This window comes from Strix aluco, chromosome 12 (assembly GCF_031877795.1).
Source record: "Strix aluco isolate bStrAlu1 chromosome 12, bStrAlu1.hap1, whole genome shotgun sequence".
In the NCBI taxonomy this organism is placed as follows: domain Eukaryota; kingdom Metazoa; phylum Chordata; class Aves; order Strigiformes; family Strigidae; genus Strix; species Strix aluco.
In genome coordinates, this window is record NC_133942.1 from 24,904,388 (window position 1) to 24,929,252 (window position 24,865).

At 42.0% G+C, this 24,865-nt stretch overlaps 1 protein-coding gene across 8 annotated transcripts in view; it reads right to left on the reverse strand.

Annotated features, from left to right (window-relative positions):
* MYO5A (myosin VA) overlaps positions 1 to 23,264 on the reverse strand; it is a 101,336-nt gene extending 78,072 nt beyond the window's left edge. For all 8 annotated transcript variants that reach the window (XM_074836915.1, XM_074836913.1, XM_074836910.1 and 5 more), the window contains exons 1-3: positions 23,120 to 23,264; positions 4,365 to 4,475; positions 2,750 to 2,921 (exon numbers count right to left, since the gene is read on the reverse strand). In XM_074836915.1, the coding sequence (XP_074693016.1) occupies positions 2,750 to 2,921; positions 4,365 to 4,475; positions 23,120 to 23,146 (310 nt within the window). In that variant the 5' untranslated portion in view covers positions 23,147 to 23,264. The remainder of the gene's footprint in view (positions 1 to 2,749; positions 2,922 to 4,364; positions 4,476 to 23,119) is intronic.
* Between the last annotated feature and the right edge of the window lie 1,601 nt (positions 23,265 to 24,865).

Genomic DNA, 24,865 nt, shown 5'->3' on the forward strand with positions numbered 1-24,865 from the left:
GATATTCATCTGTCCCAGTTCTAGTTCTGCTGGTTGAGAATAATGTTACTATAATTCTCCTGGTGGATTAAAGTGTTTTTAATATCCTTCAGGCTAAATCAGCTGGGTTAGCTCAAACCACCTTCCTGGGGTATTTAAACTAACCCAGCTAATGTGCGAGTCAGATTAAGGAGGCAAATACAATTCCTTCCGCAGGCAGAGCTCTAAGGCAATAATCTTTGTAGAGGGGAAGTAACTTGTACTCAGGACAGGAACTGATAAGAGTGGTTTGAGCAGTGAATGTCTGTGACCAAAGGATCGGGTTTTTAAAGACTGACATGCCAACTTTATTTTCCTTAGCTTATAACATAATGTACGTATGCCTAAATCCTAAACTAATAAATCCACAGCATACTGCATTCCTCAGGCCACCAGTTAGCGCTAAAGATCCTTCACCCACACGCTGACCACCGGGAACCCCCACACTACTGGATCCACACATTTCTAATAAACCCGCATGCAGCTCCCTGAATCATCACTTGAGTCCTGTTTGGGAGCAAAACAGCTGACCAAGCTCCGCCACCCCAGGCCCTTTGGCAGACCCATCCATGAAGAGCCAAAGACCTTCCAGCCCTATGAGAAACTATAAAACCACCCAAACCCACAACTAAAGCCAAACACAGCAAAACAAAACTAGCAGACAGCACATTCCTTTTGACAGCCTCTTAAATGATGCTAAACACAGAGCATGTCTGCAAGCAGCCAAAACACAAACCAGGCAGGCTGTTTTGTGGGAGTGGTATGGTGGTATCAGTAGGCATGAGACCATGAAACTCAGACTGAAAACCCCTTACAAGCTCAGGCATGGAGACTGTAGTAGCACAAAAGCCCTTTCACAAAATATTCCCCCATCAAGAGCTTTGCTGTGGGGACACTAGCGTGAGAAACACAGACAATGTCTAAACTGGGGGAACTGTGGTAGTTTCCCAGTGCCAGGACCAGAATGTGCACCCTCAGCAGGGGTTGCCCAGAGAGGCTGTCGTGTCTCCATCATTGGCAATACTCAAATACTCAAGATACTTTGGTCCAAGCCCTGAGCAATGTGATCTGGTCAGACTTGTTTTAAGTAGAGAGCTTCACTGAAGACTCCCAGAGGTCTCTTCCAACTTACATTATTCTGTGCCTCTAGTCATGCAGTCAGAGCATGAGATGAGACGTGGGTATGAATCATCTCCCACTCCTACAGGAATGGAGGCTGGCTGCAAGCAGAGGGTGTCAACGTCTGATTCAGTCCCCTGTGGTCTGGACACTGCTGAGAGCAGGACTGGGAGAAGATGCACTCTGCTGAGCATCTGCAGGTGAGGAATAGCTGGAGCGAGCAAAATGCGGCAGGACATGAATGCCTGCAGTCTGCCCATCACAACATGTTTAACACGCTGGTTGCCTTAGCTCTCAATACCCATCATCATGGGTGGAACTGTAACAGTGTCCAGAAGAGGGAAAATCTGAACCTTGGCATATTCCATATGCAGACCAGGACAAGACAAGCCCTTCAGCTGCAAAACACAAAATCCTGCTTCAGACACCTGCAGCCATGATTAGCTGATATCTGTCAAGGGCCACCTTGCAACATGACTTCCCTACTCTATAGTTTGCAAAACAGTGTATAAACAGCAAGTTGAATAATATATGAATACATCAAGAAGGCTCAGTACACTTTGGCTTGCGGTATCAAGAACTGGGACTGTCCTACAAAAGTCTGATTAGAAACAAAGTTAAATTGCGTATTAAAAAAGAAATCATGGCACACGCCTTCTGCTGGCATAAACTGAGCTACAATGAATACGCAAATGATAATTTGACTACATGTACTGGAAAAATGTGTCTTTGCCTTAATCAGACAACTACGAGAAGGAAATTTTCGGTATCTGGTTTCTAGCAATCACATCATCATATTATGTTTTGTCTTACCTGAGTTAATGTAAAAAAAAAAAGTAAAAAAAATTACTTAAACTGTTCCTTCTGCACTAGCACAACATGCAAAGAACAGCTAGAGAAGTATTTGAAAAATTTAAAAAGTTTATGTATATTGAAAGTTTATACTAAATAAAGTTAGCAATGTATTTTGACTAAACACTGAGATTTAAAAGAAACACGTGCACACAGAGAAAAAAGCCCAGAAGTGTGAAATCTAAACTTTAAGCCTGAACTATCTCTCAATGTTTCTTTAAAATAGACCACTCAGCTGTAATTCTGCACTTATGATGAAGTAATCATTAAAGTAACTTCCCCCCATTCTGGACATTTGAAAATATCACATGCAATTACAATTTTGGGTAACCTCTAGAGTGAGTTAAATGGTATGTTTAAAACCAAGATTGTTCCTGATTGTGATCAGACAAGCATTGGCTCATGCACTGTTACAAATTCACTCCTATAGTTGCACTGATTGGAAAACATGAAAAAGAAAATGAACTGATATCTTCCATACAGAGACGAAGGAGCTCAATGCAGAGGTACGCAATCATAGCTGGGCAATAAATCCACCAAACAGCAAGGCTAGCCTAGACAATTTTCTCTGAACCTTAATACTTTCAAGTCCCCTTGATGCACTTAACAACCACAAACATAGGGACTTTCGAAAGAATAGCCCAACATGCCCTATCATTAAATGACTTTAACTTAAAGGCAGACATATCAATAATCAACTTTCCTTTTTCTGTCTAGGGCATTCTCTGTAAAGATTATGGTATGAAAAGACAGTACTTGCCACAATAGGTATATATTAGTTTAGAGTCTATAAAGCGAACTTTGAGGTTGTGTAAAACAGCAGGTTCATGGAGATAACTGAGTGCTGTGAGGTCATTTTCACCAACAAGTATGTCAGGGTTTCGCAAGGGCGGGAGTTCCTTTGTCTTCGGATCTAGGCAATATTCTAGGTCCTGAAAATCAAATGGAAACACGTGTTGAAAGAGGTGGTGTTTAGGTTTCCTTCAGTCCCTCTAGCCACTCTTCCTAGCAAAACACACCCAAGTTACAAAAACACAATGCAAGATTTAAATTATCTGGTGATTTGAGTTAGTAGTTCTTTCGCCAAAAATGTCATTTAAAATTTCCCAAAAGGGTTTTTATATACATAACAGGCAACTGTAAACAGATATCATCTTTTTAGATTATTACTTAAGCAAACCACTTGCTTTTGCTGCCAAATCTTGTTATTAAATAAACCAAAATACGTTATATCATAAATCTACACAATTTTTCCATATTATTTTCCTCTTGAGCAGAACAGACAGAGGAAGCAGATTCCCATCAGTCTACAGCCAGCTTCATACACACTAATATGACATGAGAATGTTGGCAGAACGCCATGAAGAACAGATAAAATGAAAAAATATACTTACAATTTTTGCAGATATAAATTAATCTCTAATATAGATGTTTTAATCGAGATCTGTCTCTAGATCTAATATCACTTTATCTACCTGCTATTTCCTTGTCGCCACACAATGTGACTTAACTGGCAAACACCCCCATTCTACTACATGCAACGTGCAAGTGTGCAGCATCACTACACAGCCTGGAATATGTGGGGCGAAAATTCACTTCTGTCAGATTAAAAAAGGTTGTACTGAGTTTGCAATATAAGAAACGTGAGTCAAACACTGAAATTCATTCAAGTAAGATATTTTATTTAGAAGCTACTCTATATATACAGTCTGTTCCTTCTCCTTCATTGCTATGTAGGCCTCAACATGACAGTAGAATCTAAGCTTCCCACTGGTAAGAAAAAAAGAAATTAATAATAAATATTTGACCATTCCATTAGAAGATCTGAGGAACCACCATCATTATATATTAAAATTAAATAATCATTTAAATGGCATGCAAAAAAAATGAACAGGCCTTCACTAGAAGGATGTGAGCTTTTTGTAGATGTCATCATTTCTCTACACTGTACACAGTATCATTTTCGTAATGCCCTTAATCCTTGCCCCTTTTTATCTTTATCATCTTCCAGTGGTTTTGCTCAACTTAAAAGTCACAGTTCTTTCTCGGCAACACTGTTCTCACTGGAGAATCAAACCAGGGTTATAAATTTACCAGCATAGGTAGAAAAAGATGATGCAATTGAACGTAATAGGCAGTTGGATAAAAGCAACAATTTTAAAATGTTATTTATTTTAAAAATCAGGCAAAATGAATTTTTGTAACTAAACAGTATAATTTATCACACCAAAAAATACTACTGAAAGTTGGTGGACAAGAATAATTGCACATACATAAATACGGATACATTTTGACAGTACAGCCTCCTGCATTAGATACTTCAGTCTCCGGTGGGGAACAGGAACGATCAGCTTACGAACAATATGCAGACCTACCTTGCCCTCTTCAAGTCGAAGCTGCAGGACTTTATCTCCAGGTTTATAATCTTTGAGAAGTTCTGCTGACTTCCAGACCTCCTCTGGATCAGGGATCCAAACCCTGGCATACTGCAATACAATAACAACAGCAAAATATCAGTGACTTCTTGTTGCAATATAGTTAAATCATCAATATACATGACACCAAAACCATTTTTTTCTTTTCTAAATACATGTTTAATCGCCAAACCCTTAAGTAAGAGACAAGTTAATTAGTACGTCTGAGGTGAATAAGTTGTTCTATTGATAAAAGGCTACACGAGCTTAATTTTATCACCTACATGGAAATAAAAAGACATTTTCCATGCAAAATAATGTTCCAAGATACACATTCAATGCTGAAAATCTACAAAGCGAAAAATCCGTGTTTTCTGAGATCAAAAACTTGGCTATCAAAAAAACTACTCAGAGTAACTCTTCTGAGTAGGTTCTAAATGCATTTGCAGCATAACATTATACAGCTTTTTTTTTTTCCTTTTATTTCCCCCTAAGAGAACACTTTGGCACATCTGTGTTAATTCAGGCAAAGCCACCCAATCTCAAGTATTAAAAGCTCTTTCCTTTGTGGCTGCAAATAGAGCAAGTTTAAAATGGATTATCTCCAGAATGCCAAAAAAAAAACCAAACAGAAGAGATTTGGTTGAAAAGGCCTCCAAACAATAGAAAAAAGCCCAAACCAGCATTCTAGTTAATGACCATTTTCACCCAAACTTTATTCATAAAAGTAACCCAAACAAACATATGACTTGTTTTCAAAAACAGAAGGAATATTCGTATTTTTAAAAGAATGAAGATGTAATGGTTATGTCATATTCAAGAATCAATGAGAGGTATACAGAAACCATCTAGTTACTTATACAGTTGCATGTACACGCAAATACAAATGAAACTAGCTCTTGAGTAACAAAAGGAAAAGGCTATGAAATTTATAATATATTAAAGCTTCTGAACTGATGCTCTTGCAACGCCTGGAGAGCACTGAGATCATCCCACACCTATCCCCTCTACAAACAAAACAGCTTCTTGGCTTCAGAGGTGCAGCCATATTGCAAAACAGTCTAAATCCACTAAATTATTTCAAAATAACTGTAATGTATTTGTCAAAGCACGGCATTTGATGCAGAGAAAACTGCATTGGGTCATACAGCTTCATCACCTACTCTTACACAACTTATTTTTGTATAGCATCTTCTGCCTCAAAGAATGCTGAAGCTTTTTTTTTCTCCCCTCTTATTAACCCAGTTTTCCCACTACTTAAATTGACAAGCTTCTTGTTTCTACTAGGGAAGACCAAACTTCATATTGCCTTCTTATTGCACGAACAGGAAACAATCAAATGTGTTCAGCAAAGGCAGCAAGTTGGGGAGCGAGTCCCAAGGAGCACCTGGCCCAGGAGAGAGATACGCACCCTGCCTGCCTGGAGGCTGCCAGGGAAGCTCAGTGCCTGGAATTATTTTGAACTTCACAAAGCAATTTGCCTCCCATACCGTGGATGCTTCTCAAGAACAGTGCACGTGAGTAATTTACAACAGCCAAAATCAAGGGCTTTTACCCTCAACACACTGCAGCCTTCAAAGCACCGCTGCTGCCTTCATCTAGAAAGCTCCCAGACTCCTGAGAAGCTTATGCCATACATGTAAACGAATTCCCTCTACCAAGTGAAAGGAGAAGAATAATGAAATAAAGAATTAAAAATTAACTTTCATTGTTTCCACTACAGAGCATGTTATGTTCCCACACCTGGTCTTTCTCCATCTTCACTGGATGTTTATGCCAGCCCTAAGAATCTACTTATACAAAGACAAGAAACTTTGTTCTTTGTAGTAAATATGTGGTTATGTTGTTTTTTTCCTTTGAGTTTTATTAGTTTCATATATATTTGCTATTGTTTTCAGTACCAAAGTGCAGTGCTACTTTATCATTTACATACCCTCTTCCCCACTCCCCCAAAAGACTTCCCTCTCATCACAGGAATTAACAGAAAGCAAAGTAAATGTAATACAAAAGAGGAAAGCATTTAAATACTGTCTAGCAAAACAGGTTAGCAGGCTGGTTTCCTCTAGGCTACACAAAGAAAAGTTTTCTGATGTAAAAAAGGCAGCAGCCCCCTAAGACACAAATACTGTTAACTTCAGGCAGCAAATGCTGTGTAGCAATCTCTAACATGATCTATGCCAGCATGAAACAGGCACCTTTAATTTCTTCAGCTGAAACTGTACATTTTCTAGGGTCTAAAGAAGGGAAAGAGAAAGCAGAAAACAGATCACCATAGAAACTGGGTTACTACAGACAGCTGAACCTTCCACATGACATAACCCTACAGCTATTAAAGCCGTCCTATGAGCACTAAGCTGCAGCTTTTCATCTCTAGCACCATTGCCTAGCCCTAAATCCCTGCCAAAGAAAACACCTGGTAAAAAAGAACAGGTGGGAGGAAAGAGAGAGAGGTTCCTAATTATAAGCACTGAATCATTTCACAACTTTCTCACCTCATTAATTTAGCAGAATAATTTGCAAAATCTGATTTTCATTCTATCTTTTATATAATCAGTTGATGTTAAAATCCACTGCTGCCTAGCCTTTACTGGGATTCAACCCCATAGCAGAAAACAAAGCACCACCACTGGTGGAAACAGGACCAGAGGCCTCTCTCTTGGGAAATACCTTACTTAGTATCTCTACTATTGATCTCTCTTTATTTATTATTATACAAAATCAAGTTTATGACTACATTAAAATAAGAATAAAATGAGATAAACTTCCAGAGACACCGATTTACAAATTAGCCTTCTAAAAAGGGAAGGAAATTCTAGCCTAAAACCGACAATAAATTCCAAAATTCTAGCACTGAAATGACAATAAAAATTATGACAAGAATCAAATGAACTTTAGTGAAATTGCACCTGATTATGATCAATTAATATATCACTCTTTGTAATAGTTCAATGTAAATTTTGAACCACCAGAATAAAACTGCTGATAGGGGAGAGAACAGTATGATTTACTCAAGGAAAGGCAGTAAATGAAATTTCAGGTAAATATTGTTACCTTTCGTGTCACCCCAAGCTTACCAATAGCATCACCTGCACTTTACGTTTCAGTATTCATTTGGCTCTAATAAACTTAGCTTTGCTATCAAGGTGATAATGTTGTACTTTCTTTGCGGGTGTGTTTCTGGCTCACCCCTGATGACTTCTTCCTGTCCCCATAGGAGATGTAGGACTGAAAGAGGCATGAGAGGAGGACATGCAGCCCATCCTCTCGCCCTACGGCAAAGACACAGCATCATGCAGGCACTATGGGCTGGAGACAGCAGCCAGCTATCTCCAGCCCAGCATTCACTGGACCATTGCTTACTCTAAACTAGCTTTAAAAAAATTAGAATGAAAATATAAGGCACACAGATGAGATGCCCTTGAATTCAGGAGGAAAACAAATAATTAAATGCATACTGACAGGACTATTTCAAAACTCAATGTCTTGCCTAGACTCTCTTTCAGCCTCAGCAGTCTAACATAAAAAACCCCACCCCCTCCAAAATCACATGGAACTGTGGAATCACCATACTTTGTTCAAGGAAGGACAACTTGGGCTGCTGAAAGGCAATGGCTTAGTGATATCTATATAGTGACTGTAAAAGAGTTCACAGGAGAAAAAAATACAGGGAGACGCTTTTGTTTTTTACTGGTGGGTCAGAAAGCTAGCTGTATTGCCACAGTTCTACATAATAAAATATAATAGGAAATTGCAGTATTCCCTCATACCTCATGATTTCATCTTAGATCACATGAAGAAATCAGCAGACTATAATAATTATCTATCAAATAAGACCATATGACTCACAAAGCCTCTCTTCTGTGATATTAACCTCTTGAAGTACTAATTGACATTGCTGACAACGGAATTAGCAATGCAAGCGGCTCGGCCATCACTTCAGCAGTCAAATAGTTTTCTACTTCCACTGCACAATCACAAATACTGCAGGAGATAGAGGTATCTTCCCAGCTTAACAGCTCTTTTGATAAAAGCTGCAAGAGTTCATGAAATTATCTACATCCTAAAAAGGAAATTTAAACTCATAAAAAGCTGTCCCTAGTTTCTCAGCAAGATCTACCCATACAAGTGAACTTGTATGATTTTCACTTCAGCAGAGATCATTATTTATTTACAGCCAGGCTCAAAACCCACAGTTTTTCAGATGTTAACCATTAAAAATTTAAGAGACGTTGCCTCTCCCTGTTTCAAGAATGACCTTGTTTTTGGGTGGAATAAAGTAGCTCATTAATGCCTGGATCAGAGATACCATCAATTCTGGCACCACTAGCTGAAGGAGCCAATGGAACAGAAAGTCAAAGCCAAATTTGACCAAAATTGTTCAGTCTAAACCTGTTGCTAACTGAACATGGCCACCTGGAGAGAGCAGGCTGCATTATTAGGCTGGAATAAGAAGAGTGTCTACGCTAGCAAGGCATAACAAAAAACCAGAGCACAAAGTCATAAAAGTTCACAGTGCACAAGTGTTGAACTTATCTATGCAAAATGCAGACTCATTAGAAAGGGATTTCTGAGCTGTGCAATTTCCTTGGATAGGGTTGCTCTGAAAACATAATTTGATACTATTAGAATAATTTCTTTTCAGCTTTATATTTTTCCCTATACTTGGTTCACAGTGCCTCCACCATGAATGATAATACTAAGTCCAGAAACACTTGAAACAGAAAAGTTTAGCTTTTATATTAACAACATAAGCAGATGCACAGCCAGGTGTAACAAGTCGAACACAAGTCTTAACTTGACCAACCTGGATCCCCTACAAAGAGATCCTGATCACTCCCACACAAGGTGGGAGGATGTCCCTTTCCTTCCACTGCTGAAACCACTAAAATTTCTGCCATCTGTCCTGCGATACGCAGGCAGTCCCAGGGAAGGACTGCATTTCTATTAACAAAGTTGCAGTTTAAAAAGACAGACAAGACTTTACTCCCCTTTCATAAAAATGCCAAGGAACCAGGGAGGATGGAAAAGTAGAGCATTTCCACAACAAGCAGGCTGCTGCAAAAGCTCTGACCAACTCATCTAAATTCTTCTTACAGCCTGGGGAAAATGGCATCATTAACTTTGCAAAAGAATCAAAGCAAAAATTATCGATTTTCTTAAAGGTAGTAGCATTCTTTGGGCACAGAGTGTATTTTGTCTTGTTGCTCAGCAACAGCCATTTATACACCTCTTGCACAGTTTAAGGCCTGATATTTAGAAAGCATTAATTTAAAAAGACATTTATATTACGATATATAGTGGGGACAACATATGTGACAATTTGTATTAACGTTTTACCTGAAAAATAATTTCACATAGTTTACCTAATAGGAAGATGAAAAGCCCCATATTATTCTGACTCATGGGAATTCCCTGACTGGCCACAGGCAGAGCTGCCAAACTGGGGGACAGTGGTAACCCACGCTCTGAGCTACACCCTAAGACACCACCACTATGAGATTGCATACCACTGACAGTGGGCTTGCAAATTTAGGTCAAAGTGCCTGCAGTACTCAAGGTTAGGCACATAAGGCACTGTATCCTTCACCACGCACAAGGAAACTACTTGAATTGCAGCTCAGTGAAAAAGAATCTGTTGTACCTGAGCAATTCATCTACCATATAAATATCCACTATATTTGAATCCTAAGGATATAAAAGTTTTGGGTTTTTCTTTCTTTCCTTCTTTAAGCATTTTTATAAGGCATTCTTTGTTATTTAGGGCCTGGGGATTTGTAACAACAAAACCAACTTGTACATTGCCAAACGTGCCTTGATTGTACAAGGTACAATCAAAAACTACCACAAAGAATCACTGCAGCAAGATTTACATCTTCAGCCGCTGGAAAAACGTCCGTTGACTTACATTTACCTGAAATGTCATCTTACTTCAAAATGATGTAAAAAAAGCTAAATCCCAAACACAGGATATATGTATACATGCTACTACAGGCAAATTTGGTCATCGAACAGAAATGTAATTTTTAAAATTTCTTTAAATATTACAATTATCAGCAACCTTTTCACTGAAATTCAGAGAAAATTATCACCCTGCAAATCTATGGCCTGACGTCAGGGCCAGAAAACTCAAGTGTTTTACTTTAAACGCCTAAATCTATCAAAGAACAGTTATATTCCCAGGTTGTATTTGATACGATTTTTGTAAGAAACATTTTTAAGGAGTTAAAACACATGAAATGTTTAAAAGTTGTGAATTTTCTTCATCTTTAAAAACATAGCTTTCTACATTTTATGTAGATTGTACTTGACCTTCTCTTCAAAATGTTGTACAAAGGGAGACAGATCTGGTTTACACTCATTATTACTGGTTTACAGTATCACTGGTTTACAGTCATTATTAACCCAGACAATACTTTAGCTATCAAAATGTTGCCCATTCACCACCCCCCCCAAGCCTCTACATGCAGGAACAGCATTTCCCAGCTCCCGTTTTATTTCACAGACCCCCTTTCACAGACTCTTCTCCATCCTCCCCAAGCAGCCATCCTCAGCCAGTGGCCACGGTTACGATCTTGTACTCCGTGACATACTCAGCTTGTGATGCCAGTAGCACCCACTGCCGAAAACCACTGGACAGTAATGGGAAGTCACATGCAGCACCACTTGGGTACACCATGAATTTGCCCACATGATGCTTCTGACAGGGCTTAATTAAGGCTGTATTCTCAATTAAAGAAAAATAAAACATGTTTCAAAGTGCCACACAAAGACTGGGACAGACACTGGCCTGGCCAGTGTGTTAAGAGGAAAGTGCAGCTACATCCTTCCCTATGAGCCTGTGCAGGACGACAAGGATGATGCCCCTGCAGCTCCCCACCTGACCCGTCTGCCTACGGGATTCCTCATACATCACCAGTCATCAGCAAACGTACAGCGTAAGATCCCACAATAAAAACCCAGTGAAACAGCAGTACTTCTGTCTTACTTGCTGCAGTATTCTACCCTCTAATTCAGCACACTTCTCAATAAATGTTCATTTAAAGTAAATCAGACTTAAAAATATATAGTCAAAGAAAATCAATGTTTAAGAAAATTTTGTGTTTGAAATAGTTTTGATTTCTAGACCTGTCAAAGGAATGAATGCGGCATTGAAAGATCTTCAAAAAAAGATGGCAATTACAGCTAGATCAAAACCATCACTGTTTTGGTCACTACTTGAGACACAAAACAGCTGAATAACCACAAGACAATCAGTGAAAACTGAGCAGAAGCATGACGCCTACCCCAGACTGAGCGACAGGAAAATATTCTGACTCATGTAAAAACTTCATTTGGGGTCATATCCACACCAAGGCATACGCTGTATTGCATTTCAATCCCTACCACCAAAACAAAGGCCAACACTGAATTTATATGCTAGTGATTTCAAAAAGAAGTTAATTATAAGTCTGTCTTAAAACACCTAATTCCTCCAACCTGAAAAACATGTTACAAGAGCTGTAGAAGAGTGGTCACAAGAAATTTAGGAGCAAATGAAACAACTATAGCCATCCGCTGAATATTAAGCTAATGAGACATGTTGCATTTAAGAAAAAGTATTAGGAAAAGGATGCATAATTTCATGTTTGTATGCTTACAGTGAATGTCGTGGGTATATTACAAAAATACTCCAATTTAAAAATTTTTAAAAAAACAATACTTAAGGAATACACAAAAACACATTCAACATGTCATGATTAACTTCACGTGTACCCGAATTTAAGATCCGAGAAAACAAATACTATGAGGCCAAATGAAACAAGTGGTTGCAGGGTTCTGTTTTAACATTACGATGATGCAAGTCATAATAGAGACTTCACAGCATAATTAACTAAATGCTGAAGTATTATTTGCAGACCACTGGTACAAATTCAGTCAAGACCCTCATGTTTCTTATATATATTTACGTGCTGATGTCACACAATGAAACGTTGATTTCATTTTCTCAAGTTCTTAAATGGATTTAAGATCTTACAGAAGCTTTTTATGATTATTTTCCCCAAAGTTTCTAGAAACCTCACCCACAGGAGGCAGGATAACTGAATTGTTTTGCACAACACGCAGCGTGGCCCAAGTTTTGGTCGGGGACAGAAGGGGCTCATAGCACTGGCTGCAGCTGGTTGTTCATCCTGGGTTCATACACACAGAAAGAGGAAGCGCTGTCTTTTGTCTCGTTGTCTCTGCTTCAGTGCAGAGCCATCTGCATCACTGACATGAGATTTTTTTGGTGTATCTAGGACTCGCTTAGGCAGGAAGGGAAAATAAAGGGCTGCATTGATCAGACAGATGCACTGCGCCGTGCTGTGCTACAGCGCTGGAGTTTGAAACAAGAAGTGATTGAGTAAAAAGTAGTGGAGCCGTAAGTGGTCACCTAGCTCACAGAGGTGAAATAAGGCTAAATATTCTGATATCTGTAAAACATTTGGAGTATGGACAATTGCCGACTTAACTGTGAAAGCTTGATGTAAAAGTTAAAAATGAAAGGAAAGGTATTTGGCATAATCTTTGTTAGTAGATAAGGCTGCACTTTTTCTGAGTATCTTTCTGTAAAGTTGAGTTCAAGTCCAAACAGCATTCTTTTGTTTATACTTAATCCTAGCCCCCACTGAAAGTCACACTGAAAGTAAAATAACTGATTGAGGTTCTAAAAATCAAAAATTAACATTATTTTTTGTTAGAACACAGAAGCCCCAGGCTGAGATGTAGTTACATCATTAAAACAGTTTTTACTGACTTAGCTTGAGCTATTCAGGGAAAACTAGTTTTACTCAGCTAACCCAGAACATAAGTCTGTCATTATGGTCAACTCTATACCACAGACACCTTTCTGCCATATTATAACAGCAACAGTGAAGCACATCTAATGAAGCCATGTTTAGTCCCATCATTTTTTCATGGGAAATTAACAGCAAGCACCCATGCAAGGAAACCAGAATGACCTGGTATGAATGACCTGGCAAGCTCTAACTTAAAACCAGCAAACAGAGTTAAACCTCCCAAAGAGCCTCCACAAGTGCTGGGGGAAGCTGTGAAAGCAGAACCAGGGCTAACGGCCACAGCGTTGCTCTCAGAAACTCTGGCGAAAGAGGCTGCATGTCTTCCCCTTGCCATCTTCAGCCCTGCCCTCGTAAACCCCCAAGAAAAGCACACACACGAGTCGCTGGGTGCAGCAGGGCTGCACTGGGACCCGAGTGCTGCCTGGTCCAGCCCATTTCGTTAGTGCATTTCTAACCTTGACTGGTGTGAGAAATTATGGAAAACAGCTCTATGTTGGAGAGGGGAGTGAAATTAAAACCTTTCACACTAGTTGGAAATTGCAAACCATATTTAGCCTTAGAGAAACTATTCCACTCCTTTTCTCTACAAGCATTATCTATTTGATTGTTTGCAAAAAGTTCGTATTGCCTTTGTAATTCCAATGCATAAGATTGTCACAAGGAAGAAGTGTACTCTGACATCAAATTCTAACAACTGCAAATGCTTCTCCTCAGATAAGTTTTTCTAAGAGAGACAATGTCCTAAACAAACACATTATTGTCTGGCATGTTTGAAAAAGTCTTCTTTCTATCATCTCCAGATCATAAGTCAAAACTCTACTTACTTTAAACCTTTATTAATAAACTATTATACTAATAAGCTATTACATGCTTGGCTATACAGCCTTCATCTCTGTTAAAAAAAGAAAACAACCAATCATATTCTACTTACTTTAACATACATACAGTCTAAACCATCTATTTCCATCCCGTATCTCTTGTAACACAGATTTTCAGCACTTTCAGAGGCAGCTGGTGTTTCCTTTTCAGGCAAAACAGGCTTAATCTCCATGGAAAATATGTCCATATTTCTTGTATTGGTGTATACTAACTCATAAGGCAACTTGGGAATCTCTCTCTGGTTTCCTCAGCAAAACAACTGAGGTCATCTGCTTTAAAGATACTTATGAATAACCCATGGAGTCTGCAGAGAGTAACGTGTGACAAGCCATGTTGGGGCAATGAATTCCCACATTGTTAGACTGACTCATAGTATTTTTAGTTTCTCTGGCTCTACAAAGAGCAAGAGTGTCCTCTTGTAAATCACAAAATTCTCTTGTCTTGTGATAATCAAATGGAAGAACTCAAAAGACACCATCAGTAACTGCAGCCAGACTTCATGATTTTTCATATCCATTTACAAAAAAGAAACCATATGGGTATGAAAGTCACTCAGGATGAGAAGTCTCTGTTCTATATTTAGGACTGTCAAGCTAGAAACGTGCAGTTTACATCTAACCACACAGCAATCTTAGGAAACTTGACAAGTCACACGTCGTATTTCCCCCCTGTGTTAACTACTATAAAGACAGAATCAGAGCTCTTTCAAAGCCAACACTGCTTTAGCCTTTACGTTTAATTTTAAAGCAAGGGCTCTCATCAGACCACAGTGTAAGTAAGGAGCCTGGAAGAGCCTGCTCTCAACCATCCCCACTGCCTCCTAAGAGCTAAATAAACTCAACAAGCCACTTCTCTTGCTAATTATCAGTGAGAGCTTTTATTCTATGTGAATTACACTGACAGCCTTACCTACAGCCACACCTGAAGTGGGGTTAAAAGGCAAAAATGAAGACTTGATGAGCAATGACAGAAATGCAACAGCTTTCAAGATGTTCAGAAAATAACCACAACTTTCACCAAACAGGATGGAGGTAACAGACTTGAAGATGACCCTACAGGCACATCTGCATTCTGCATTCCTCATTCTCCTCCCATTTAATCTTCATACTGCTCCCTCAGACTGTTCATCAGCATGGTGACTTCTCATTCATACTTGCTTATCTGATGTTAGGTTTGTACCTTCCTCTCCCTTAACACTTTAAGAAGCTTTACCCTAGCCTTGAGTACCTCCATGCTATTATTATTCAGGGAAAGATCTGTGACAATTCTTGCTATTGTCCCCGATTAACAGGCCAAAGAAATTAAATCCATGCCACTAAGGAGAACAGATGGTGTAAAGACACAAGATCTCTGCTGTTGTAAGTAATCCATTTTCACTCTCTTCAGAATTTGCATTAAAATTCACATTAAAAGTTAGGTCAATATCTGTAATCCACAGACATTCAGTAGGAGTGAAGTCTTTAAACTTTATTAGTAGTGCCTAATGTTTCTTGTGCTTACCTTCCAGCTGCTTAATGCCCAGGATTCAGCAAGGGCACTTCTCTAATGCAGTCACACCAAGTACTTATCCTCTTTCAAAAAACAAACAAAACACACACACACACAAAAACTCCACAAACTTTTTAGCCAGCACTGATCTCTTCTTTACATTTTATTTGTATATAAACAGACTAAGATATACAGAAATAAAAGTACTAAATCCTGTGATTAACTGAGAGCAAGCAGCAAAGCAGCTATATTGTGACAGAAAAGGCACAGGTTATGACCCAGATGGCCAGGAAAAGGAAGACCCCAAAATCATTAAGATCACCAGCTCAATAACTCTGGTGCTTTTCACATTTGTGCAGTGCTGGGCAGTTCAGGTTATCCATCTCACACAGTATTTCACGTTATAACGGCTGCGCCTGTAGCAAACTGAGAAAGTGGGCTACAAATATGAGTGGAACCATTATCTCCCTGAGATGGTGGGGGTCCTGAAAGCAGAAGCTACTCCTGAAAATACACTCTTGCTGTTAAATATTAAAATTGGGTTTTAAGTAGACAAGTCCTAACTTACTGCAAAACTGCATACACAGAGCTTAACACAAAGAACTTGACAAGATGACATCCCTAGGATATGTTTTCAGCTGTTTTCCTGCACAAATTAGTCTGAGCAGGTATACAAAAGCCAAGTTATTTCCCTGCAATAAGAGGAAATAGAGAATCAAAGGCCCAATCTTTCAGATTTACGTGCTTGATTTCAAAGCATAAAATTAAGCAATGCGATTACTCATGTGGAATAAAGATAAATCTTTGCAGGATCAGGCTTAAGAAAACCCAGGGATAAGCAAAGCCAAGCAACACTGAGAGCGAGGAGGAAATGATGCAGTCCTAAGCAAAGGGTGGCACAGAGCGCGGCACTGGCACAGGCATGAAAGTGCTGTTCTCTGCCAGGAAAGTCACTAAAAGCCTTGCTATTCACATTGGTAAACGAGGCCTTAGCAACACAATCAAACTCTCCATCCTGGATGCAGCTCAGAAGTAAAGCCAACAAAAGGAAAAAGTTACTGTGTAAAGAGCCTTTGAATTCAACACAGTTTGAATCTTCTCTTTCATGACCTTTAGATAACAGGTTTAATGTGCCTAATGCATTTCTACTTACTTAAAAGTTTTGATACCAATATAAACCAAATCAAACTCTTAGAGGCATCATTCCCAAAACAAAAACATACATCTGTTGTGGCATATCATGAACAGGGTTATGGTCCATGAAAATAACAAGCAAAAAGATTTAGTGTAAGAAAAAAGTCACAGACATGATGAAAACTTCCAAGAACCATGGGTTTATTCTGAGCCTAACACTGTATTTTCTGCAACAAGAACCACCTATTATTCAGGGAAAATGGGAAGTTCAGAGAAGACAAGCAGAAGGTACAAACTGCTGCTTCAACTCATTGGAGTAGTTTGCTAATGAAGCAGCAGGAACAATAGCCTTGCCCAAATGCTGTTTCTTGGCCCTGGGCCCAACTGTGCAAATACTCACTATCAGAGTCAAGCGCGATACACACAATAGTAAACACTGCTCCACTACAGCGAGCACAAAATTAGATCAGAGATAACCTCTGCACCTTCAAGCGTACGAAAGAAAACCCGAGTAAAGGAGTTCAGATTCTGCTCGTCTCTAACTTCATACATGCACACCAAGCTAAGCTGACTTTAATCAGGAGGCATAAAACAAACCACTGGCTCTTACCAGAGGAGCTCCTGCTGCTTGATAGCACAAAGTGAAACTGGGTCCATCGTTGTCCCCTTACCCAAGAGGCCTTTCAGACCAGCAATGTCTGTACGTACACTCACATATACATGCAGGTGTCAAAGGCTCCAGCCATATAAGCAAATAGTTAAATATTTGTTTTGTGTATGCTTTGTGTTTTCAAGTAATGACATTCGAATTCAATGTCCCTGTAGGACACCGCACAGGGCCGGCTCCTTTGAGGTCTGCTGCAGAGGCTGTCTGACTTGCCAGAGAATCCAGGCACCATCCCACTGGTACCCACAGGACAGCAGACTTGTCAGCTGCGCTCTGCTCTTCCCTCACAGCAGAAACACCATCCTCGATTAACCTTACTATCACTTCTTGCCTTTTTTAAATCCTATTAAAAACAGACCATCCAGAAACAGTGAAACCTTGTGATACTGGTCGTTTCTGTGACTTCCTCCAATTCAACTGGTTCAATGAGCAAATTTCAATAACAAAAATGCTTTCTTTAGTGCTACAGAGATTAAACAATGAATCTCATTAAAGAGAGACAAATTATTTTGTTATTAGAACACATGGAAGGGATTAAACTCCCAAAGGCCCACGAGGAGACCTTAAGAGCCAGGTACATCTGCCTGACCGGTTGCCTATCCCTTCCAACTCGACCTGGAGTTCTGTGGCTCACCGGAAGATAGTGGTGGTCATTGCACACTTTTCCTGACATAGCAGGAGCTCAACAGCACTTTATCTGATAATTTATTTATCTAAAAAATAATAGTAAACCATTACCTACTGGCACATGCTATAAAATCACTGCAGTAGAAACAGACCGCAAATAACCAGTGGCAGCTCAATATACAGACATTATTATTCTGCAAAGATTGCTGATGACAGTTTGTGGGGGATCCCACATAATCCACTAATATTATTAAGTAAATGCTTTAACATGATACCCAAAGAATTAAACAAATAAGACCAATTATTATAAATGGGACCTTCACAATTATTCTTTATGTGTGAAAAAGAATTCACACAACTTTCAAGATTAGGTCTACAGCAAAAAAGAAAAAAAAATGTTAACGTAAAGCTATGATCTCTTCTCCCGCAAAAGTAGCTCCCAACGATGCTACGCTGTCAGTGTTTCATTAGGCCTACAGGATATGACTCCCCCCAAACTATTTGTGGGCTGCAAGAAGCTTTCGCAAACAGCTTGCCAGCTCTCCGGCCCCACCACCCTGCCCAGGGTGGTATCATTTCCTTCTCCGGACACACGTGGCACCCAGGGGAGCAGATCTGGCACAGCCTGGGCTCTGAATCAAACCATCACTCGCCTTGCTTCCCAAGGCTCACAGTTTCTTTTAACAAGAATGATAGATTGCTGACATGTCGCAAAATTGCCATTAAAAAGCTAAGAGTTTTTTCAGTTTCTTAGGCTGGTGTGGTTGGCATTTGACTACAGGAAACTTTTTTTTTTTTCCCACAATAACATAATAAAATGTCAAGGTTAGGTTAAATCAAGTATTGTTGCTGTTGGGTAATTAATCCCCAGCAACTCGAGTTAAAGGCAATAGGAATAAACCTGGTGCATACAGTTGTGAGTTGTCACTGGTAGAGTTGCCATCATGTTTATTCCAGTGATGCAGCAGGTCTCTGAAGCAGAAAAGCAACTGAAATATCCCCTCTTCTGCTGCTGTGTTAGATTTTTAGAAGAGGCAGAGATACAGGTCTAAAATACACTGTAAAGGCTCACTGTCACTTGCAGATGTAACTGACAGTACACATTTGATTTCTGCAACAGCCTCTCTGCCCTGAACTGCACAGGTCCGACTCAGCAGCAGAGCGGGACGCCCAAGTTGTGCGTGGAGATGAAGGACTCCCATCTCTGCATTACTGGGCAGCACGGCTCTGCAAGAACAAAGCAGCGATCTACTGAGACAACTGGTCACTGTTTAATGTTTCAAAAACACTTATGTCACATGCAATTGTTTGAACAGCAACATACAAGACTATATAATCAAGGCAGCTTTTTTTAACCCCCAAGAAAAGCCTACTAATACGCACAGAAATTTGCAAATACAGTTATATTTTCTCTCTTTATGCTCAGGTTGGTTTTTGCTGTATTTCCCTCCCCATGAACCATTAACGTACCCAAGGAAAGGCAGAATGTGGTCAGAATCTGCCTTTTGCCATTTTCATTTGCAAGGACCCAGGACAGCTGAAGAGGAGGACCAAGTCTGTAACACCCTGGCTTCACACCCAAAGCAGCTGCCTGCACACAGGCCCACGTAAGCAAATTAGGGCTCCTTGCGATGCTGGGGACGGCACAAGCAGTTTTTTGTTCTATGCAGTTCCTTCTGACACTTCCCTAAGTCAATGTACTGTTTATAAACCCTCAACTTGAACCATTTCAAGGAGAGAGCAGCAGGACTGAAGGTCAGCTACTGAGTCCAGCTTGCCCACACCATGCTCTCTAGTGAAAACTGTTTACTGATTCCTCTATGTTCAAAGGAATATTTCCACTCACTTAAGCGAAATTGCATGAGGCCCTAAATTAGGAGCAAGCTGGAGCTAGCTGCCCCTAATCTCAGATACTGGAGAGGACCATATTGGTAACAGCAAGAATAAAAATAAAAGAATGCCTGACTGAATGGATAAATAAATAAGTGCATTGCACACAGCCATACAAAACTGAAACAGAAATCCCAAGACGGCAAAGCAGCATGCTCTAGGAAAGCACAGCATGAAACAGAAACAACCCAAACGCAGGGAAAAAAGGATGGAAACAGAGAATAAAAATGACTGAATGACATCAACTCTTCACTCTTGACTTTAAAGAGGTGGCATAAACAGTGTCTGATCTGCCTTGTTAATTTTCATGTACAGGCAATGAAAGCATGCGCTGGGGCTTGGTGTTACACACCTGAAACTCACAAAGGTGATGTCTAACACGAAACGTGGTGGTTTGGCCACTGCAGAGAAGTCAAATGAGTTCCAGGTCTAGGCAAAACGTTGTCACTTGTTCTTAATTTTGAAGAAAAGCAGATTACACTTAGCAAAAGCCAACCCATGGCCTAGATTGTCCCTATCCATTTTTACGGGTCAGCAGAAGTAGGTATATATCTGTTGTTGGTCAACAGTTAGTGAAATGCTGATTGACTACATCCCAGCACCACTCAGCCAGGCTACAGTGATTCAGGAGACACAGCAAGATTCTCCCAAGTTTGTTTCCAAAGTCAAAGAACCAAAACTTTCAGAAACGATCTTACAGCAGGACCACCAACCTGCCAGTGATAGACTTCCGACAGCACAAGTTAAACAGAGCTCACAGACATAATATTTTAAATAAGAATGCCTGGGATATCCCACAAAGCAGTTTTAAACTGCTACACCCCAAAACTGAAGTTCATGCCTTCAAGCAGAGTCTGTATTTGCAGCACCACCGGGCACAGGAATACAAAGCCCGGCATGGTTTGGGCCCATTGTTCACAACTAGCTTGTGAGTGCACTAGAGCCAGTCCTTTAACTTAAACCCAATACATGCACACACATAGCCAGCAATGATGTACTGCAAATTCACACCCTACCCTGCTTGCCAGCGAAATATCTTTGCCAATACCATACGTTAAGTGTCGATGCTGTACTGGAAGCTCTGGTGCTTTAAGCAGCTGTCCTGAATGACAATCCTGACTCTGCCTGTCAGTACAAAAAAGATGTGAAAGTCTGAAAGTCGCTCTTTCTGTGCCTACATATGACTCTAAAGAGGACAAGAACAGCCTGTGGTGTGAGAGTAAAGCACAGAAGCCATCTGACTGGCCTTCATCACCCATCAAGTCCCTACTGGAGGATCACCCCTGTGCTTGTTTGACTTTGTAATTGCTCTTTTTACCTCTGCGTGCTATGACCTTAAATTCATTATTTATGTTACTTGATCAAGGATGAGATACTGAACGTGATTTAAACAGCATGATGGCTTTACTTGGGGAAGAAGACATCAGAGAGGGAAGACAGCAGAGTCAGTCTCTCTTGGACACCCAGCAGCTTTCCTATCCCAGCACCCGATTAGAGCCATGCCTTCCTCGGGAACTACAAGGGGCCCTGAGCTTTCCGCTGTAATGCAGTCCCAAAACAGGACACCAAACATTTTTGGGGCTGCTTCTGACCAAAGGATTTAACCACTCAAGGAAGTGAATTCAAGGTCAGGCAGGGCTGAAAATTTTAAAAAAGGTATTTCTGATCAACTCTTTAGGAGACATTTTAATTCCGTAATCAGAACATCCACAGAGAGATAAATCAAGATACCTTTCCAAATACCTTTCCAAAATAAATCCTTATGTAGAGGAGGGCTGTTGGGCACCTGGGAACAACTCTGCAGTACCACTGCTCTCTTGATCAATATGCCTTTCATGCCTTTTTGCAAAAACAGTTAACAGGCATACTCTTCTGTGAGACACAAGACACCGAGGTGCCTCCTACCAACTAATGTACTGAGCATTCTTTAGGGGGTGCAGGCATGCACCTCACTTCCTCACATCCAATCTCTCCTACACAAATACACTATTCAGGTATGGTCAAACCTATTGAAGGGACTGTCCAGTTCGATTTGTACTGATGCACAGTCAACGTGCTGTCCACCGCATCCGAGTGGGAGGACTCTACAAATAAAGTGAACTATTCATGCCAAAACAAAAAGGCTGTTTCCTTTCCTTTCTCTCCTCACACAATGAGCTAGACTGGGGATAATTTCAGAGTATTTTATAAAGTGGTTCAAGGATCTTGATGACACGGCTTTCCATAAAACACACTTTGACTGCAAAAGCTTTCTGAAAGAAGTATTTGGAGTTTGCAATGTTGTTCTGCGCTGCTCAGTTCTGGTGACCCCAGTCATCTCTTCTGCCCTTAAAAACCTGTGGTCTGTCATTTTTTTCAGATTTTTGCACTTGGTGAAGGCAGAGCAATGAAAACCATGCATTGCTAGTGGATAAAACAATCACTTCCACAGGTCTCGATTTACAGGCTTTGCCATCACCAAGATGCATAGGGCAGTAACTGTTTCCGGGTAGAAGCTGACGAGATATTAACGCACAAGACTAAAAAGATTAGAAAAATGTCTGTTTAAAAAGCGTATGAGAGTCATGCACCGCATCACTGCTGACTGTAGGGCTTCTGAACGACTGCCAAAATAATAAATATAATCTTAGAGGTGCAGTGTCACCAAAATGGATAGTTTAGTATCAACGTGTCTGTGATGTAAAAGGTGTTTTTCTACAAGGAACGGGACGGTATTTCTGAAGGAGATAACCGAACGGCACCGGACCGCGGGGAACCACGGTTCTAACCCAAAGCTTCTCTCGACGAGCGGCGCATCACCCCCGGCCCGGCTGAGCCGCCCCGGCCGCTCGCTCCCGGCAGGTCCGCGGTGCCCGGGAGGGGAAGGGCAGCGCGGCCGGCTGCCCTGCGGTGCTCTGCGGGCGGACGGCGCCTCAGCGGCCCTGCCTCCCCCCGCCCGGTCCGGCCCGGCCCGGCGGGCAGAGCCGCTCCGGGGACCGGCAGGGCCCTGACTCACCGGTCCGGGCACGCACCGGGATGCGGGTCCATCTTGGGAAGAGGCGGCGGCTCCCGCCGGGGCCGCGGATGGCAGCGCCTGCCGCTGCCCGCCCTCCCTCCGCTCGGCGCGGGGAGCGGGGATGCCCGCCCGGGCCGCGCTCCCCCCCTCGCCGCCGCCGCCTCGCCCGCCCCGCGGCCCGGCCGCCCCCGCGCAGCCCCCGGCCCCGCCGCCGCCCTACCTTCGTGTAGAGCTCGGAGGCTGCCATGGCGCAGGGCGCGGGCGGGCGGCCCCTCTGCGGCAGCCCGGCGGCGGGAGGCGGAGGCGGCGGCGGGAGGGAGGGAGGGAAGGAGGGAGGCGGCGGAGGAGGGAGGGAGGGAAGGAAGGAGGGAAGGAGGGAGGATGCTCAGGCGGTGGCCCGGGCGCGGCCCGCCATGTTGCTACCTGGCGGGCGGCGGGGCTGCGGCCGCTCTGTGCATTGTGGGAGCGGCGGGCGGCGCGAAGCCTCCCCCCGCCGGGCCGGCCGCTGCCCTCTCCGCGCTGCCGGACCCGCGAGGGTCGTGGCACGGGTTTTACTGACGGCGGAGGGCCGAAAGGCAGGGCTGCGGGAGACCTGCACCTCCAGCCCCGGCTCAGCTCCCCCTCCCGCCGCGGCCTCGCGGCGGCCTCCGCTTTGTGCAAGAGCCGGTATCACAGAATCACAGAATCATTCAGGTTGGAAAAGACCCTCGGGATCATCGAGTCCAACCACCAGCCCGACTCTACAAAGTTCTCCCCTACACCATATCCCCCAACATCTCATCCAAACGACCCTTAAACACACCCAGGGATGGTGACTCCATCACCTCCCTGGGCAGCCTATTCCACTCTCTGATCACTCTGGGAAAATTTTTTTCCTAATGTCCAGTCTAAACATCCCCTGTTGCAGTTTAAAGCCATTCCTTCTTGTTCTGTCACTAATCCCATGTGAGAAGAGACCAGCACCAACCTCTCTACAATGTCCTTTCAGGTAGTTGTAGAGAGTGATGAGGTCTTCCCTCACCTTCTCCTCCTCACACTAAACAGTCCCAGCTCCTTCAATCGCTCCTCACAGGATTTATTCTCCAGGCTCTTCCCCAGCTTCGTTGCCCTCCTCTGCACTCACTCCAGCACCTCGAGATCCCTCTCATATTGAGGTGCCCAAAACTGGACACAATACTCCAGGTGTGGCCTCACCAGTGCAGAGCACAGGGGGACTATCACCTCCCTACTTCTGCTGGTCACACTATTGCTGCTACAAGCCAGGATGCCGTTGGCTTTCTTGGCCACCTGGGCACACTGCCAGCTCCTTCCCCTCTCTCCTGATCCTGCCTTTTTCTTTTTTCCCTCTCTCAGCCTGAACAAATTACTCCTTTCTCCATCAGGGACGTTTGTAATTTTTGTTGCTTTCCAGCCCGCGTACTACATGAGGTGCGGTTCCCCAACCCGCAGGCTCAGCAGCCAGGGCAGCGCCAGGTTCAGGGGAATGATCCCTTCCTCTCATAGGCAACTCTCAACTCGAACAGGAGATGAGCCTTCCGTCCCTCATCTGACTGGATTCACACTGGGGTTACAGCCTACTGCAGCCTCCCTGTGCCTGGCTGCCATCCTACCACTTGTCCAATGTGTATTTCTCCATGTATTTCTCAGGTGCCAAATTTTCAATTTGTTTTCTCTCTCTGATTCTGATCCCATCCTTCAAATTGCTTACAACCTCTTCCAGCTTCATTGCATCTTTATCATTCAAACCACTACTGAAAACACTGAAGAGAACTGGGCCCAAAACGGTTCCTTCAATAAGTCCAGTTCTCACCAAGAAATTAAGGTACACACCTTTGAAAAGTTTAACGTCCATGTCAAAAGGGAATGAGAAGCATAATCCATGTGCTCGCTAGGTCTTGAGATGGCACCTCATTGCTTTTTGAATCATTAATGGGTGTTTTTTACAGCTCACGTATGGCCAGAGTTC